Source organism: Marmota flaviventris, chromosome 8 (assembly GCF_047511675.1).
Source record: "Marmota flaviventris isolate mMarFla1 chromosome 8, mMarFla1.hap1, whole genome shotgun sequence".
NCBI lineage: Eukaryota > Metazoa > Chordata > Mammalia > Rodentia > Sciuridae > Marmota > Marmota flaviventris.
The window spans coordinates 131,032,095-131,049,391 of record NC_092505.1 but is presented as its reverse complement, the minus strand read 5'-3'; the positions used below and the strand labels follow the sequence as shown (position 1 = coordinate 131,049,391).

The 17,297-nt window shown below is 37.3% G+C and overlaps 1 protein-coding gene across 1 annotated transcript in view; it reads left to right on the top strand.

The window, feature by feature from the left end:
• The window catches only part of Col6a6 (collagen type VI alpha 6 chain), a 104,313-nt gene extending 90,624 nt beyond the window's left edge, over nt 1–13,689 (top strand). Inside the window, exons 34-36 of the mRNA XM_027934046.2 lie at nt 1,032–1,703; nt 3,623–3,716; nt 13,497–13,689. Of these exons, the coding sequence (XP_027789847.2) occupies nt 1,032–1,703; nt 3,623–3,716; nt 13,497–13,689 (959 nt within the window). The remainder of the gene's footprint in view (nt 1–1,031; nt 1,704–3,622; nt 3,717–13,496) is intronic.
• The last annotated feature ends 3,608 nt before the right edge of the window (nt 13,690–17,297 follow it).

Genomic DNA, 17,297 nt, shown 5'->3' with positions numbered 1-17,297 from the left:
CAGAACTGAGGCCCAGCAGGGGCACAGCTGGACACACACAGCATGTTTCTTCCTGCAACAAGACCTATCTAGGCACCCCATCCTTTGGGCCAAGGAGCCTCCCCACTACTGTTTCACATGGCCTCATCTCTGATAATAAATCATGACTTCATATGTAGAAACTTCTGGTAATACTGGTGTGTCCTTTGGTAAAAAAATGATTCACTCTTCTGGTCTCAATCTACTCTATAAAATTAGAAGATCAGTTGACTTCCAAGATCCTTCCATTACTTTATTCCTCTGAATAGTTATTTTGGTTAAATTCAATGAAATTGACTCTTCATTACCATGCATTCTTTTGTTAAATGAGATATACATATTTAGAAAAATGACCTATTTTATGGGAGCCCATCAATAAGCAATATTTATAGTCATTCATTTAACATGCATTGCTCTTTTAACCAAAAGCACTATGGAGACATAAGGATGGGCTGTAGCTTTGTCGTTAAGTACATATGCAGAGATAGGCATGAAGTTGTGAACTTTATTTAAATTGAAATAAAACACATGGCTTTTTTACTTTAAGCAGATTATTATTATTATTATTATTATTATTATTATTGCATGGTAGAACAATCATAGTGAGAATGGTGATAAGGGCCACTGGTTTTAGCCTTTTAGTATCAACCAAGGACAATCAGACTCTTTCATATTATGCTACTATGTAGTCAAGATGCATGGGACAAATTGTCCACTTCAAGCTTTACAAACTCAACAGAGCCAAGATGAAACTTTTGTTGAAAGCAGCCTAATTAAAAAAAAAATTGATAGCATGAGTGAATGGAGTCTAAGGCACAGGTGGGTATAAAATTTGTACTTTCTGGAGATAGGTGGAAACTGTGTACTAGGAAATCCTGCTGTTGTTGGTATTCAAGCTGTTTCATAACTATTTTAACATCAAAGACTATGCTGTTGCCAAATGTTAAGATAATTGAGGTGTGATCTTTTTCTATCCACATCTACTTAGTAACCCTAAGTGACTTGGTTTGCAGATATCTGCAAGCCTGACGCTTCTTGTGACCAAGACAGACCACCCCCTGTACAGTCTTACATGGATGCTGCTTTCCTGCTAGATGGCTCCCGGAATGTGGGACATGCTGAATTTGAAGACATAAGAAGCTTCCTGGGGACCCTGCTAGATCACTTTGAAATCACCCCAGAGCCAGAGACCTCCATCACTGGAGACCGGGTGGCCCTACTGAGTCATGCCCCCCCTGACTTCCTACCCAACACTCAGAGGAGTCCTGTTAGAACTGAGTTCAACCTTACGACCTATAGCAGTAAACGCCTCATGAAGAGGCACGTGGAACAATCAGTTCAACAGCTAAATGGAGATGCTTTTATTGGTCATGCCTTACGGTGGACTCTGGACAATGTCTTTTTAACCACACCCAATCTGAGAAGAAACAAAGTCATATTTGTGATATCTGCTGGGGAAACCAGCTACTTGGATGGGGAAACCTTAAAGAAAGAGTCCTTGAGAGCCAAATGTCAGGGCTATGCCCTATTTGTGCTTTCCCTTGGCCCTTCATGGAATGACAAGGAACTGGAAGATCTAGCCAGCCACCCTTTGGACCACCACTTGATCCAGCTGGGCCGAATTCAGAAACCTGAGCACAGATATGGTGTGAAGTTTGTGAAGTCCTTTATAAACTCAATCAGGCGTAAGTCATGGAAATTGTTCTTTCCTACATGTTCAGAATATACTTGGAATTCCCCAGTAAAAGGTTGATGGGCTAGCATGTATTATTGGAAACCCCTTGTCTATCTTCAAGGGCATTGAAAGGTCAGAAAGGAAAGTATGTAATAATGGATGATGGAAGGGAGGCAACCTCTGATTCCTAAGCATTTAATTTTTTTGGCTCATCCTTTTTATGCCTCTGGTTCCTATGGCGAAACAATCATAACAAGCAGCTGTTCACACATCTGTCTGCCTGGAGCAGTGCAGTCTGAGGGTGTGAAGTCACAGCCTGGACTCTAGCTACAAAGTGGAGCCCTTGCCATGTAACATTAGCACGCTGCCCTTTGATGGAAAGTTTCATCAGTTAAACACACCGAAGGAGGAAGCCAAAGAAAAATTAGGCAATTCTTGGCTTTGCTTTCACAAGTTCTGAAGGCAAAGTCTGAAGTGTGAGGAGACCCCATTTTACCTGTCAGAGTGAAAAATACAGGCTTGCAAAAACTTTCTTAGCCTTGTTAATGACTTTCGATGATGCCAAGAGTTAGTGTAACTGGTGCCCATAAGAAATAAACATGGGCTGTTATTCCTTGCAATGATCTTGCCTTGAAAACACATAGTCCATTTTGAATGCAATAGGATGGATTAAGAGAAACAATGCCCTGGTATGACTCTGAAGGTTGAAAAGCACTCAGTGCAATTTCTCAATATTTTCAAGGTAAATGGTCCTGTGATCAAAAAATTGATCACATGGGCTAAAGAGCAGCCGGTTCTAGTGCAGCTCAAGCAAGGTCCTGGTTGTATCTCCAACAGACTGGTTAAAGCTGTCAAGACACTGACTGATCAGTGCAGGGGGAGGTCTGAGGAGCCTTGGAGAGTGTCCACGGGGCTCATGTTACGTCCTGTGCTATTCAGAGTGTGAGTCTAGAACCAGCAGTACCAGCATCACCTGGGAGCTTATTAGAAATGCATATTTTAGACCCTACCACAGATACTCAGAACCAGAACTGCATTTCATTAAATTCCTCAGGTTTTCATATGCACGTTAAGATTTGAGAAACAATGGTGTGGGGGCAAATGAGCTCCCAGAATGAAATGTATGTTGATGTGTTCTGGAATAGGAACCTGAAAGAGGAGCTAGAAAAGAATGGGGCGAGAGGTCCTTCTGAAGAGGTACACAGTAAGGGTAGCATCACGGTCCTAGGACATTCAGTCCAGAGCACACAGTCCCTCCTGCAGGAGACAGTGAGGTATCACAGCCCAGTAAAAACCTGCTACTTACAAGGATCCTGCATCATCAGGAAGAAATTTAACTGTGTTTAACAAATGTATTCTATTTAATGCTTTCAGGAAAAAAATACATTTTTCAAGTTTCCTATAAAAATGGTTTTCAAGTTTTTAAATAATATGAGGCATGCTTTATTGTCATGAAAAAATGATACACTTCCAACTGAAATGAGTCATTATGAATTGCCCAAAATAGCACTGTATTATTAGTATTATAAGTGACATAAAGACCATAAAGGGAATGTCCTTTTCCCTTTGCATTTTAATATTCTACAGAAACAAATAAAAATAAAAACAAATAAAAATAGTTCATATCAATTAAAGACCAGATCATTAGGAATGACTCATGATATTTCAGATTCTCATGGTTAACAATTTGAGCACACAAGGGCATCTTACTGAAAAGTTAGCTGAATTCACCATAAATTCAGAAGAGATTTTCTAAACTCAGTTTTGGAAATTCCTCGGAGAAATCTGCTTTCATTTCCTAGGACCACCTTAGTTGGTATCTTTCTTGATAGTTATGGAAAACAATGAAGTGACACTGTGTACAGAACAGACTGCATTAATGTTAATAGCCACGAAGAAGGGACTCTTCACAGCCTTTTCTGTTCCTAGGTGCAATCAACAAATATCCACCAGTAAACATGAAAACAAAGTGCAACCGTCTCAGCTCTACAGACCCAAAGCAGCCCCTGTGGCAGTTCCGAAGGTACTGTCTGCTTGGTGTGATTTGATAAATGAATAGGCACTTGCCTCTTTGTCCTCAGTCTTTTCCTGCTCCTCCTTTTCTTCCTCTCTTTACCCCTCCATTTTATTTGGATGAAAAATTTATTACTATGATGTTAAAATATAATTCATAGGAACAAGAGAATTTTTTAAATAATCAGGTTAATCTGAAAAATAACCAAGTAGAGATGTTTGGGTTTTTTTGGTTGTTTGCTTTTAAATGGAGCCAGGGTTTCATGGTTCCTTAGAAATACCTAATTCTAGGCTGTAACAGGGAAGGTGCAATGGTAGCCTAAGGCAACTTATTGTGCCACGAAGCAAGAAAATACAAAACAACTAACAGCGTCATGTGAAAAGGACAAACAAATTGTCTTGTAAGGATTCCCACTGTTCTAATCTTGGGTAAACTGAACACCAGAAAGCAACGATGGTAATAAATTACAATATGCTGAATTCTTAAAACCCACAAGTCTATATAGGTTCCCAAAGAGGGGTGAAGAAGGGGAGAAAAAGCTCTTCTTTATATAAGAATACTGGCAAATAAACATGGAAGAAATAGTTGAACTAGAAAAATCACTAGTTGTAACTTACAACGTTAATTATAAATGTAGAAACTCAGGGATGCTAAAACCATTCTATGATAGTTTTTTTTTTTTTGAGGGGGGCAAGTATTTTAAAAGGCTAACAGAAGCACTCACAGATGACTTATTAATTACAAGGAGGAAAATGTGTCCTAATATGGTGAGACCTGGCAGGACTCCCTAAAACCACAATCTGATACTGTGTGCCTCTTGTGGGATGCAGTGGGAGGTTCCTGCTGGAAATGTCTGCGAATTTAAGCCTATTGAGAAGGTCACTGGACAACTGCAGAATGTAGAATGTTCTTAAGGATACTTCACCTATACTCTGTAGGTTTCATGTCATGAGAAACAGAGGGATATGGATGGGGTATTGTTCTAGAACAAGAGAGAATAAAGAGATGGAATAGTCAAATGTAATTGTAGGAACCTTAGTTGGATCCCAGATTTTTTAAAAAAGAACTGATATAAATGATATTTGGCTGGCCAAGAATGTAACTCAGTAGTAGCGCACTTGCCTAGCATGCACGAGGCCCTGGGTTCAATCCAGTACTTCAGGAAAAACGAAAAAGAAGAGATACATAAATAATATTTGGGGAACTGGAGAAATTTGAGTATGAAGTTGGGTGTTGTTATTGAATTGTGTGGATTTCCTTGGATGTGATAATAGTAGGATACTATTTGGATACTGTTTGTATAAGAGAATGTCTTTGTTCTTGAAACAGGTATGCTTTTCTTTTAATGTTACTGTTATAGCCTACTTTTAGATGTTTTTTTCTAAAGGGGAGTAGGATGGTGTGTGTGTACACACATGAACACAAGCACAGATATGGATGTACACATGCTCATATATAGTAGCAAGATGGCAAAGGTGGAGAATCTAGGCAAAAGGCATGAAGCAATTTATAGTTTTGCTCTTTCTAACTTTTGGTGGACTTCACAATTTTGAAAATAAAAAAATAACTTACAAAACTCAATGGGTGAATAAACAGTAAGATACATCTGAAGAGAAACATAATAAACTAGGAAAAAGCTGAAGAAACTTTATAGTTTCTTGGACTACAGAGATGATGACTATAAGAGATTAAGAGAACAGAATGGAAAGATCTAACCTATCTCTAAATGGAATTCTAGAAGGAAAAAAAATAAAAATAATAAAGAAAAGACAATATTCAAGGACAAAAAGGAATGATCATTTTTCAGAATGATATGAGTGCACAGATAAAATGAAGACAAGCTACAACAGGTAGCATAAATAAAAAGAAAGCAACAATTAGATTTGGAATAGGGCACTGTCTTGGCAGAATGCCAAGAGAAAGAAAACTTAAAATCAGCCAAAAGAAAGACCAGATCTTCTACAAAGATAATTGGGTGGCAGCTGAATTATTAATAACAGTAACAGTGGAAACCACAAGGCTACTGAGTATCTTTTAAGGTAGTAGAAGAAAATTTTTGTCAATTTAGAAAAACTGACTTTCAAAAAAATTTTTGAAAACTAGGAAAAATATTTCAGATTTTAAAAATAAGTCTATCCCAGAGAGCTTTACTAAAGGAACCTCTAAAGCATGTACATAGAGGGGGAAAAATGGCCACAGAAGGAAGAAGTAAGATGCAAGAAGTAATAGTGATAAAATTTGTCCGTATTTAGGTAAATCTAGACAAATGTATTTTTATTTACTTATTTTGTGGTGCTGGGGATCTAACTCGGAGGTCTCAAGCGTGGTAGGCAAGTGCTCTAGCACTAAGTTAAACCCCCAGGCCAACATATGTATTTTTAAATAATAGTAATGTTCAATTTGTGGGTTACCAAAAAGCTGTACTTGTTAACAAACATAAAGCATTTGTCACCTAGTGGTTTTAACAGAAGAAACAGTGGTAACTAAGACTAAGAGCATCAAATTAAATATTTTTATTTACTAATTAAGTAGGAAAAAAGACAACAAATAATAAAATGATTTCTATTACCAAAAAAAGAAAAAAAATGAAGCCTTGATCTTTAAGAAAGGTAATACTAAAAAAAGGGACAATAATTACATAAATCACAGGGAGGTAAACAGAGACCAAGGGCTCTAGGTACTTGAACTGATGGTTAGGTTGTTGAAAAATTTTAGACTCTTTTAAAAATGCATTAGAGTTCGTCTATCAGAATTTCTTTTCTTTTTTTAACACAGAATTATTTATTTATTTATTTACATGAGCTTTATTATTATTATTATTATTATTTTTGCCTTACAATTCTTAATACAAAAGGGGTTGGAGGGGAAGGAGGGGGTATGGGGTTAGAAATGATGGTGGAATTCGATGGTCATTATTATTCAAAGTACATGTATGAAGACACAAATTGGGGTGAATATACTTTGTATACAACCAGAGATATGAAAAATTGTGCTCTATATGTGTAATAAAAATTGTAATGTGAAAAAAATAAAATAAAAATGCATTAAAATTTTTGAGGGCACACATGGAAAAATAGAAAGTAGCTAACTACCAAAAATATAGCAAGGGAAAATGGTATAAAAACAAAGACAGAAGTAAATACTTAAAAATAAAAAGCCAAGGAAGGGAAAAGATTAAAGGCAAGAAAGGACAGGTGGAAGGCACAAATGACCATTAGCATGACCAGTGGCAGAACCAAGTCCATTTAAATATATCAGTAATCACAATAAAAATATACACAAACATGCCAGTTACAATCAGTGATTGATAGACTTGATTTATCTTTTATTTTATTTTATTTTTTTGAGAGAATTTTTTTAATATCTATTTTTAGTTTTCGGTGGACACAACGTCTTTGTATGTGGTGCTGAGGATCAAACCCGGGCGGCACGCATACCAGGCGAGCCCGCTATCGCTTGAGCCACATCCCCAGCCCCGATAGACTTGATTTAAAAAACAATATCCAGCATGAACTGTTTTCAGAAGACACATCTACAACATAGGGAAATGGAAAGGTTGAAAGTAAAATGATGGGGAAAAAAATTCCAGGCACATGTTTATAAAAGCTGGAATAGCTATATTAATATCAGATTCAATATACTTCTAAACAAAACCATTGTGTAGTAATTAAAGAGAGTCTGTATGTTGAGCAAAAGGAAGTCTAGCAGAGTAGAGGAAAAAGAACAGGGGAGGGGAGGGAGGACAGAAGGGAAAAGGGAGGGAAGAAGAAGGGATGGTGAACCAAGATCCAATTCCATGCATATATGATTATTTCGGGATGAACCCAACTACCATGTACAATAAGAAGGCTATAGATTTATATAATAACAATGATAATGATAATGATAATAATAATAATAATAGAGTCTACTTGATGGCAAAGTGTCTGATTCACAAGGAAGATCCTAAATTTATATATATAATAACCTTAAAATACACAAGGTAGAAATTGAAAAAACTATAGTAAGAAACTGCCATTGAACTATCATCAAAATGAAGATTTCAAAAGTACACAGATTTGATAGACATAAATTTGTAAATACATACAAGATTTAAACATAACAAGCTTAATTTTGTAAATACATATAGTACCTTTTACAAAAGAATTAAACATGCATTCAAAGAAATACACGGAACATTAATAACTGTTGAATGGGGGTGGAGAGTTGATGGGTGTTCATTGCACGATTTTTAACTTATAAAGCAAGTGTCAACACATCTCTATGACTTGGTGTCATACAACCCACACAATGCAGTTAACTTAGAAATTAATAACTATTTTAAAGTTGATGCTTTTATACTACAACCACATTTCTAAATAAATAACAGGTCAAAAAAATAATGAAAATTTAGAAGTACTTAGAACTGTGTAATATTCAAAATGCTGTGTCAAAATTTATGGGATACAGTTATGATTTAGGAACATTTATAGTTTTAATTCCTATGTTAGGGAAAATTTTAAAACCCTAAAAGCTAATGATCTAAGCATTGGTCTTAAGATTTCATAGAAAAAAAAAAAAACAGAGAAAGGAAAAGAAATAATGTAGTAAACATATTATTGTGTGTAATATAGTAAAAGTAGAACTTAATTTTTAAAATTAAGATATATCAAAAAGGGCAAAAGTTCTATTAAAAAACTGAATAGCATACATTAGAAATACTGAATAGTATAAATTAGAAATAAGTGAAATCAAGTAGTTTTGAGTGTTTATTTTTGTGATAAATCATTCTGTACTCACACACAGCCACAGACCACAACCAAGTGTGCCCCAGGCACCTGGCAAATACCTTAGGCAACATGCCTACTTCTGTTGTGTAGTGTGTACTGTGTGCACTTCTGTGTGGAAATCAAGCCAGGCAGGCAATCCAGAAGCCCCAGCTCTGGCCTCTCTGAGAGGCCTCTGCCTGCAATCTCTTGCTCACCTCCTGGGGAGAGTTGTCCAGGGGAACTGTCCAGCAGCAAATACTGCCTGAATTCAAGCCTAAAACAAGCCTGTTTGCCTCAATCTAGGAGGAGCGGAGCGCCCCCTGCTGCAGGTGCCTGGCAGCTCAGAAGAGGGAAATGGAGTGAGTGAGGCCACATCTTTACATGGAGGATGTCTTAAAGCTGTATAAAAGCAGGGCTGAGGCAGGAGTGGCAGAGCTACAAGCTGGCTAGTTTTGTGGGCTGTGCACTTGCAAAGGGCCTGGGTGCTCAGTAGGGCCTGAATTTGGGGTTTAGTGCTCTCCAGTCACTATTAATGTTATTTTGGAATTTGTGTTTTGTATTGGGGTCCAAATGGACACAATGGCAAATGGCACACAGTGGCAAATGGGGACTTGGAGCCTCAGTCTACTTACCACCCCATTTTCTGCTACCTCCTGGCTCCCTGGGTCTGCCCTACCTCCCCCTTCTTGGTGAGGGACCCAGGCACACAAAAGAGTGGGGACCGGGAAGGCAATGGCCATCTGCTCCAAGCTAGTGATGCCACAATACATTTGCCATTGCTTTCCTCCATATAAGCATCCAGTACATTCCAGGAAGGAGGTGGTGATATTCTTGGGGATCACCCCTCTGCTGAGGGTTAGGACAGACAGCTGAGGGAAGATGAGATGCCTGGCTCAATTTCCAGACCAACTGTCTAGAGGCTGGTGAGAGGAGGAATCTGACAGTTGGCTTCACAGGCCAACTCATAGGGAACTGGACTTTTAAAGGTAAATAAAAATTGTCCACAGCAGGTTGGAGAGACAGAGACAACAGAAGAAACAAAAATTCATTTTTTTCTAAACTAGAGGCTCAAATTTGCATTTTGTATTGATCTCCAAATATGATGCAGTCAGCCATGACTGCAAGGGCATATGCCAGAGTCAACCCACACAATTAAAAGGCATTTCTGGAAACCACTCCACCATGCTCTCTGTTTGAAGAGCAATATGAGTAGGAAGAGAAGACTCACAGCAATTTTGGACAGGAAGTTTCTAACCCCTTCTCTACAATGCCTTAGATACACAGGAGGCTCAGCTTCTCCTGTGATTCTGAAATGATGAAATGGCTGGGGTATCAAGAATTGAGAAGTAAAATCTGTTCCATGTTCCACATTGGTGAACTCCCCAATGGTATAATAGACCAGGACTCCCCAGGCCTTCTTTTAAATGACCAAAGACTGTCATAAAAGGTAATGAGTCACCCAGCTGCTTCTGAAACTTGCTAGTTGAGTCATTCAAGAGAAGTGAAGCAGAACTGAACAGAGGATTGTGGAGGACGAAAATGCCTGTTAGGCAAGAGGTCTGGCCGTCCTCCGGATGACCTGCCTAGGAATTGGATCGTTCTGTTGTGAGATTTTGAGGAAAATGCATAAGAAGCTGGTTCTTATCAGATGGAAAAGAATTAACCACAAGCTACCAGGGAGACAGATGGCCAGAGGGTAAGATTGCAGGGTGGCTCTTGTAAAAGCACTTAGATCCGGCTCAGAGACAATAAGACAGATAGCCACCTGTTTATTGCTTTATCCAGTCAGGGAAGCATTTGTGCCAGACTATAAAGCAGTGACAGGCCAGAGCAAGTGAATTATAAAAATGGACACAGTCACCAATGCCATATGAATAACACATCTGTTGCAATTCGGCTTTTCTAAGTATGTTTTATGGACATACAAAACATATATTAAGGTAAAAATAATTCTGGAAGTAGAAGCAATCTTGTTTACATTTTCTACTCCAATGCAGCAAGTCAATTATGTAGCACAGCTCACTCCTGATTATCTGCATAGATGGAGGAATCTGTTTTTCACAGAGCTGAAATCTATAATTAGTTCCATCCACCACCACCCCTTTTTATTTAGAATTTGCCACATCTTTCTTTCAATGGCTTTTAGTGGAGCTGAGCACAAGATGCAAAATGAATTAACTATTTCATCCTTATTTCTTTGTCTTGACTACCTAATGATGGAATCACCAATCAGCACAGAATTTTCTGAACAATAGAGAGTAGAAAAAAAGAGAAATAAAACTGGGAAATAAATGGTATTTATCAAATGCTTAGGAAATGCAAATGCCTACTATAAGACAAGGTATGGAAGTTCAAAGGTAGGGTGTTTTAATGTTTGATCCCTTTGAGAATAAAAATATTTGAGAGGGGGAAAAATAGCAATGTCATGCTTTGAGGAGTTGCAAATTCACAAATTTTTCTTAACAAAGATCGAAGATGACGACAAACATAATTAAACTTTCCATAAAAGGAAAAATAAAAAGAAAAGGCAGGAGGGAGATGGTGGAAAGAGAACAAAATAAGATAATCAATCCATGAAACCATGGCTTCTGACACAAGAATGCCTTCCCCATGATCGGTGGTGCCATATTCTATGTATATAGACAATCATGACTGAGAATTTGAATTCATAACTGAGTCTGGAAATTAATAATACAGTGAAGGATAAAAATGGGAGAGAGTGTGAAGAAGTTGTGTTCACGATAAAATTTAGCCATGGCTACTGTTCTTAAGTTGGATCATCTTAGTACATCTCTGATGGCACTGACAGAAGTGAACTGAAATGCACTTTGTGATTTGAGTTTCAGAAGCCAGACACATAGTATCTAGTGCTTGGCAGTTTGGTGGGGGTGTGTCAGGGAACATGAATGGCATGATTTTGTTATTCTGAGGGTTTCCTTCACCTATAACTCTGTTTATAGATGAGGGAGAGTGCACATTCATTCATATGTTCATGCATATGTAAAAAAGTGAAATAATTTTAGTTCAAATTTGTTATATATTTTCCCACTGTGCTCATTTCCTAAGTATTGATGTTTTGTGAGGTCAGATTTTATAGCTAGTGAAAGCAGAAAGAATGGATCACAGTGAATATTGCCACTGTTCTGATGTCAACATTTGGACATTCTCTTGAATTGTCCCTTGAGCACAATTCAGCCAGTAGCTGAAGTTTATCAGCATCAGTGAATCTCTCTCTTCTCATGTCACCAGTCTCTCACATATTCATTCTACAAATATTTATGAGGAGCCTGCCATTCTGTAACCATATCCAGGTGCTTCCATAACATTTACTATTTCACTCTCTATTCCAGGTATTTCAGTAGTTCTCCATATTGTCCTAAATAAAAACCTAGTTCAGTGAAAGTAACATTGGATTCCTACTTTCAGAAAAGTTGGGATTTTGGGGCATGGTGGACATGCCTATAATCCCAGTGGCTTGGGAGGCTGAGGCAAGAGGATCAGGAGTTCAAAGCCAGACTCAGCAAAAGCAAGGCGCTAAGCAATTCAGTGAGACCCTATCTCTAAATAAAATATAAAAAAGAGCTGGGGACGTACGTGGCTTAGTGGTTGAGTTGCCCCCAGCTTCCATTCCTGGTACCAAAAAAAGAAAAATAAAACGTTGGGATATAGCTCAGCTCTGTCACTGACCTTCACCTTCATGCACTATAACCGACAGAGCACCAAGGTAAGGGACTTCAATTGTTGCTCACAAAAACACGCATTGTTTTTCATTCCCACTTTACATCTGAAGAAACGAGGATTAGTCTAGTTAAATGATTTGCCCAGACTGCTCAGTTTGTAAGTAGAGGTCCTGGATTACATTTTTTGGACCCATGACTCTTTCTACTACATCCCTTAAATTAAGTTTATCTGAATGGCTATTTTCTTGCACTGTACAATACAGTGGCCACTAGTTATATATGGCTATTTAGAGCAATTAAGATTATATGAATTAGAGGCTGGGGTTGTAGCTCAGTGGTAGAGCACTTGCCTCACATGCATGAGGCCCTGGGTTCAATCCTCAGCACCACATAAAAATAAATACAAAAATAAAGATATTGTATCTATCTACAACTGAAAAAATATTTTAAAAAAGATTTTATGAATTAGAAAATTCAGTTCTTCAGTCACACTGTCTCAAGTGTGCTACTGGCCAGGGCAGATTATAAGACATTTCTATCTGTGCAGAAAGTTGTATGGGCAGGTTTGAATTTCTAGCTACCACTTGGCCCCTACAATTCCCCAACTACTTTACCTGGAATTCAAGGCATTCCAGAGTCTGACTCCCACTCTCCTCTGTTGTTGGGTTATTCATGACTCCCAATCAGGTTCTTTATGTATCTACCAGACTGGGCTGTCTCCCACTGTAGCTAACAAAGGGCCTTACATAGAAGTGAAAATAAATATTTGGAGGGATAGATGGGTGGACAGGAGGAAGAAATGGAGGGAAGAGAAGAAAGAAGTGTGTGGCATACAGTCATGTTTTCATCAGATGCTTTTTGATGATTTCTGTGAACAGATAAGGTCTCACAAAACTTACTTTCTGTTTGAGTGGGTAAACAGATCATGAATAAGTTTATAAGTAAATAAAAATTAAGATAGTGTTATGAAGAAAATAAAAACATGCTGTGTTGGGTGACTGAAAGTGGGGAAGGAACTGGGAAAATGATAAATGTGGTGGTCTCTGATGAGGGACCACTTGAACCCAAATCTGAAGAATGAGACCCACCATATGAAGGTCTGGGTGGAACATGTTCCATACAGAAGAAATGCTGCTACCAAAATTATACTTTTACATACTTATACAAGATTTCTCATTTGTCAGCTTGTGATATATGGGCCAGTTTAAATCCCCAGTTTAATAATCTTTTTAAAATTACCCTGGAGGAAGGATGCAATAAGGAAATGAGTACAATTAATTTAGGAAACAAAGATTAATATGGAGTCTATTAAAGTTGAAATGGCATTTATCTTCTACGATGTTCTCTTCCTTGTTGTATAGCTTTGTTCCTGGACCACAGAAAACTGTCCTCAAAGAGGATGCGTTACAGCGGACAAAATTCTTCCAAGATAAGAAATATCTTTCAAGAGTAGTGAGAGGTGGCAGAGATGATGCTATTTGGAGTTTTCCCAGGAACACATCCCATACTTCTAAAACTGGAAGGAGAATGACAAAACCTACTCCCAAAAGATAAGACATTCAAGAAAGTGCTCAAATAATTTAGCATGGTAAGACTTGGACTTAAATAATAACTAAATCTACTCCAGAACTCTGGCAACTTTTATTTGGATATCTGCCTACCAGAAGTCCATTCTGGTGGGATGAACAAGCCACAGGTTGTAGATTATCAGGTAACTTGACTGTCCATACTCACTGGTATTAAGATATATCTTACCATTTATTTGACCATTCCTGACAATTCCAGCACTCTAAGACTGATATGTTTAACAACTGTTATCATTAGAAAAGGGAAGAATGAAAGAAGTACTTTGGAAAGTGTAATGGAGATATACTTTAAAGGTAAATTTTACATAGTGTATGTGTGTGTACATGAGCCAATGCTAATACTTTTGATTGCAGATTTCTCAGTCCATTTACTGCAAACCCAGCCTTCTTTCTTAATTCAGCACTGTTTAATGCTCATCTATTTAACCAAAGTTTTTTAACGTTTGGTGCAACTCGAATAATATTTACCCAGAGACTGATGCTGTTTGTATGTCATATTTTTGGAAATTTGACCTTTCGTTATTATTCCATTTAAAACACATCCTATTTCTGTGTGGAATGATTACTACTCAAATGGGTTTATGCTAGAAGTTTGTCTTTCATCTTCTGCAGTTGTTTGTTTGGACTGGTGAGAAACAGAGAGGAATTTTCTCCAGCTCTAAATCCTCCTAAACCCACTGAGGAACTCATTAATTCTCCCAGAACATAAATTATTGCTTTTCAGCTGGATGCTCTATCTTCATTATAAAACTTCCTGCTAAGCCATTTTGATGGATTTCCAGTCTTTCTTCCTTGTTATGGTCACTTATTAATTTTCATTAATCCTTGTATGCTTTAGAGAAGAAGGGTAAAGACAACTGGTTATGGGTAATGTTCTGAGTTACTTCTGGTACTTATTGAGTCAATAATGAACAGCACCAAAACAGGATTGGCAAAACTCTGAAAAGAGCTTTAAATAGATATTGAGTTTGAAAAAGGTAAGAAAATCTTTAAAACTTTAATCTAAAAATCCATATTGGTTGAAGAAATCCAAGAGATCAGAGTAATTCAGAGCAGGAAAACATCTTCAAAGTGCCTAGTCTCTAGTATCATTCTCTGATGACTTTGTTTCCTTATCTCCATTCAATTTCATCTCTTATGAAATTTCCAACAACTAAACACCCAAGTAGCACTGTTTATTTAGACTCAATATTCAGACCTTACCTCAGTCTAAGAGCTGGTTCCACAGCTGGCAGCAATGACCCTGCTAGGCAGAATATCACTGTTTTTAGTAAGGGAGGGAAACTGCACAGATATGAGATAACTGATACCAAAGACCAGCAGAGTCCATTCAGATTTTCTTTTCTATACCTCTTTTATAATGCCTGAATTGAAAAGCCATCTGTAGTATTTTTTGAAGCACTTCTGCCATCTCTACTCAGGCAACTCTATGGAGATAGCTCCCACATCTTCAGAGGAGCAGGAAATCCAAGGAGTTAAATATCGCATTAATACTCAGGTAACAGAGAAGAATAATGCACATCAGGTTTCTTCGTCCGTCCTAAATGGTGCTTTGGGGTTCAGGAAAAATTTTTTTCCAGTACAGGAAATTGATGAATAATATTTAAGAGGCATTTTAATAACAGGAACTTTTCTAATTAAGTTTGGATTGAGTACAAACACCTTTCTTCTGTTTATTATTGGAAATACTTTGGAAATGTATTTTTTTTTCCTGTGTTCATAAGTAAAGTACACCAAACAAATATTTTCTTGTGATTGAGATTTTTTTAGCATTTTGGGTCATATCATTAATAGGTCAGGAATCAGAAGTATGCTACAAAAAGAAGTTCCTTTTTAATAACTCCTAATCTTGGCATTTCCATGATTTACCTTTCTCCTAAAGTGAAAAACAGCAGAAATTAAGTGAATGTTAATAAAGTGCTGTTGTGGTGCATCTTGGCTTAGAAATGCAAATTGATCTTAAGGGACCAGCCTCCCATTATCTCTGCATTGAGCTGTGAGTCAAACTTGATTTAAAAACAACAGCAACAACAAAGGGAGATCAGTAGAGGAAAGGGACTAAAGGGGTGGTTGGGAGGGAGGGAAGAAGTGCTGGAGAGTGATATAGGCCAAATTACATTGTTAAATTATGTATTATGTGCATGTATGAACATCTAACAATAAATCCCATCAGTCTGTACAACTATAATGCATCAATTAAAAAAAAAGTGGGTAAAGAAATAGAGGTCAAAAAGGTATGTCAAGGGTAGGGAGGGGAATGAGAATAGGAAAGACAGTAGAATGACTCAGATACAACTTTCCCATGTTCACATATGACTACACCACAGTGAATCTCCACATCATATACAACCACAAGAATGGGATCCTAATTAGAATAAGTTATACTCCATGTATGTATAAAATGTCAAAATATATTCTACTGTCATGTATATCTGAAAAGAATTTTAAAAAGGGATATAATTGAACATGCCATGGATTATAATACTTAGTAATTCAACCAATTTTTTTTTAAAAGTAGCATTATTTGGGGAATTGAGGAGAGAAGAATGACAATGGGAAAAAAGGATCATATTCCTGTCAGCCCATTCACTGTTTTCTCAGCATTTCCCACATTTATTAGTCTAATGGCTTACCTAATAGTTTCTGGCCTAAAGTCTCTTATCCATGTGAAATTCATGTATCAAAAAATTTTCCCCAACCTGTGAAGACTCTAAATCTGACTTAAAACCTAGAAACCCTGTAAATATGGTCTTAAAAAAATTTTTGTTTTAGTTGTCAATGGATCTTTAGATTTTATTTATTTATTTATATGCAGTGCTGAGGATTGAACCCAGGGCCTCACACATGCCTGGCAGGTACTCTACACTGAGCCATAACCCCAGCCCCCCCAGTAAATATGGTCTTAACAGACTTAAAGGGAAACTGAGGCAACACACCATGACAATGCCAATACTAAGGATACAGACTACTACCCCAGTAAACTAGGGGCACCGTCAAGAGTTAATCACTCCTGACTTTTTTCAAGTGACTGGCATTTCCCAACAATTCTGTTGTTATCTGTTTAAAAACTAAGTTATTGAACTGAAAAGCTAGTTATATATGCATTGTAAACTGTTACATACTAAAGCTGAATTATATAATTAAAGAAATATAGCTGGGTGTGGTAGCACATGCCTGTAATCTCAGCTACTTGGGAGGCTAAGGCAGGAGGGTCATGAGTTTGAGGCCAGCCTGGGCAAGAGGAAGACCATGTCTCAAAATAACAATGATAATAATTACAGAAAAATAGAAAATTGTTTAGCGTATTTCTTAACAAGTAGTGTTCTGCACCAGACTCAGATTATCTACTGAATGTTTTTATACTCATGTAACTAAAACTCAAATATTTTGAACACCACGAACCATTCTGTAAATGGATAAGAATAAAATGTGGAAAATTAGGTTTGCATACAAACTGTAACCCATTACCTTTAAGGGTTTTATCTTGGTGGGAAAGGCCTTTTGAAAATACAAATTTCTGGCATGTTTTTCACTTGATCTTTTATTTTTTTTTCAAGGCATTTAATAATAATCTAC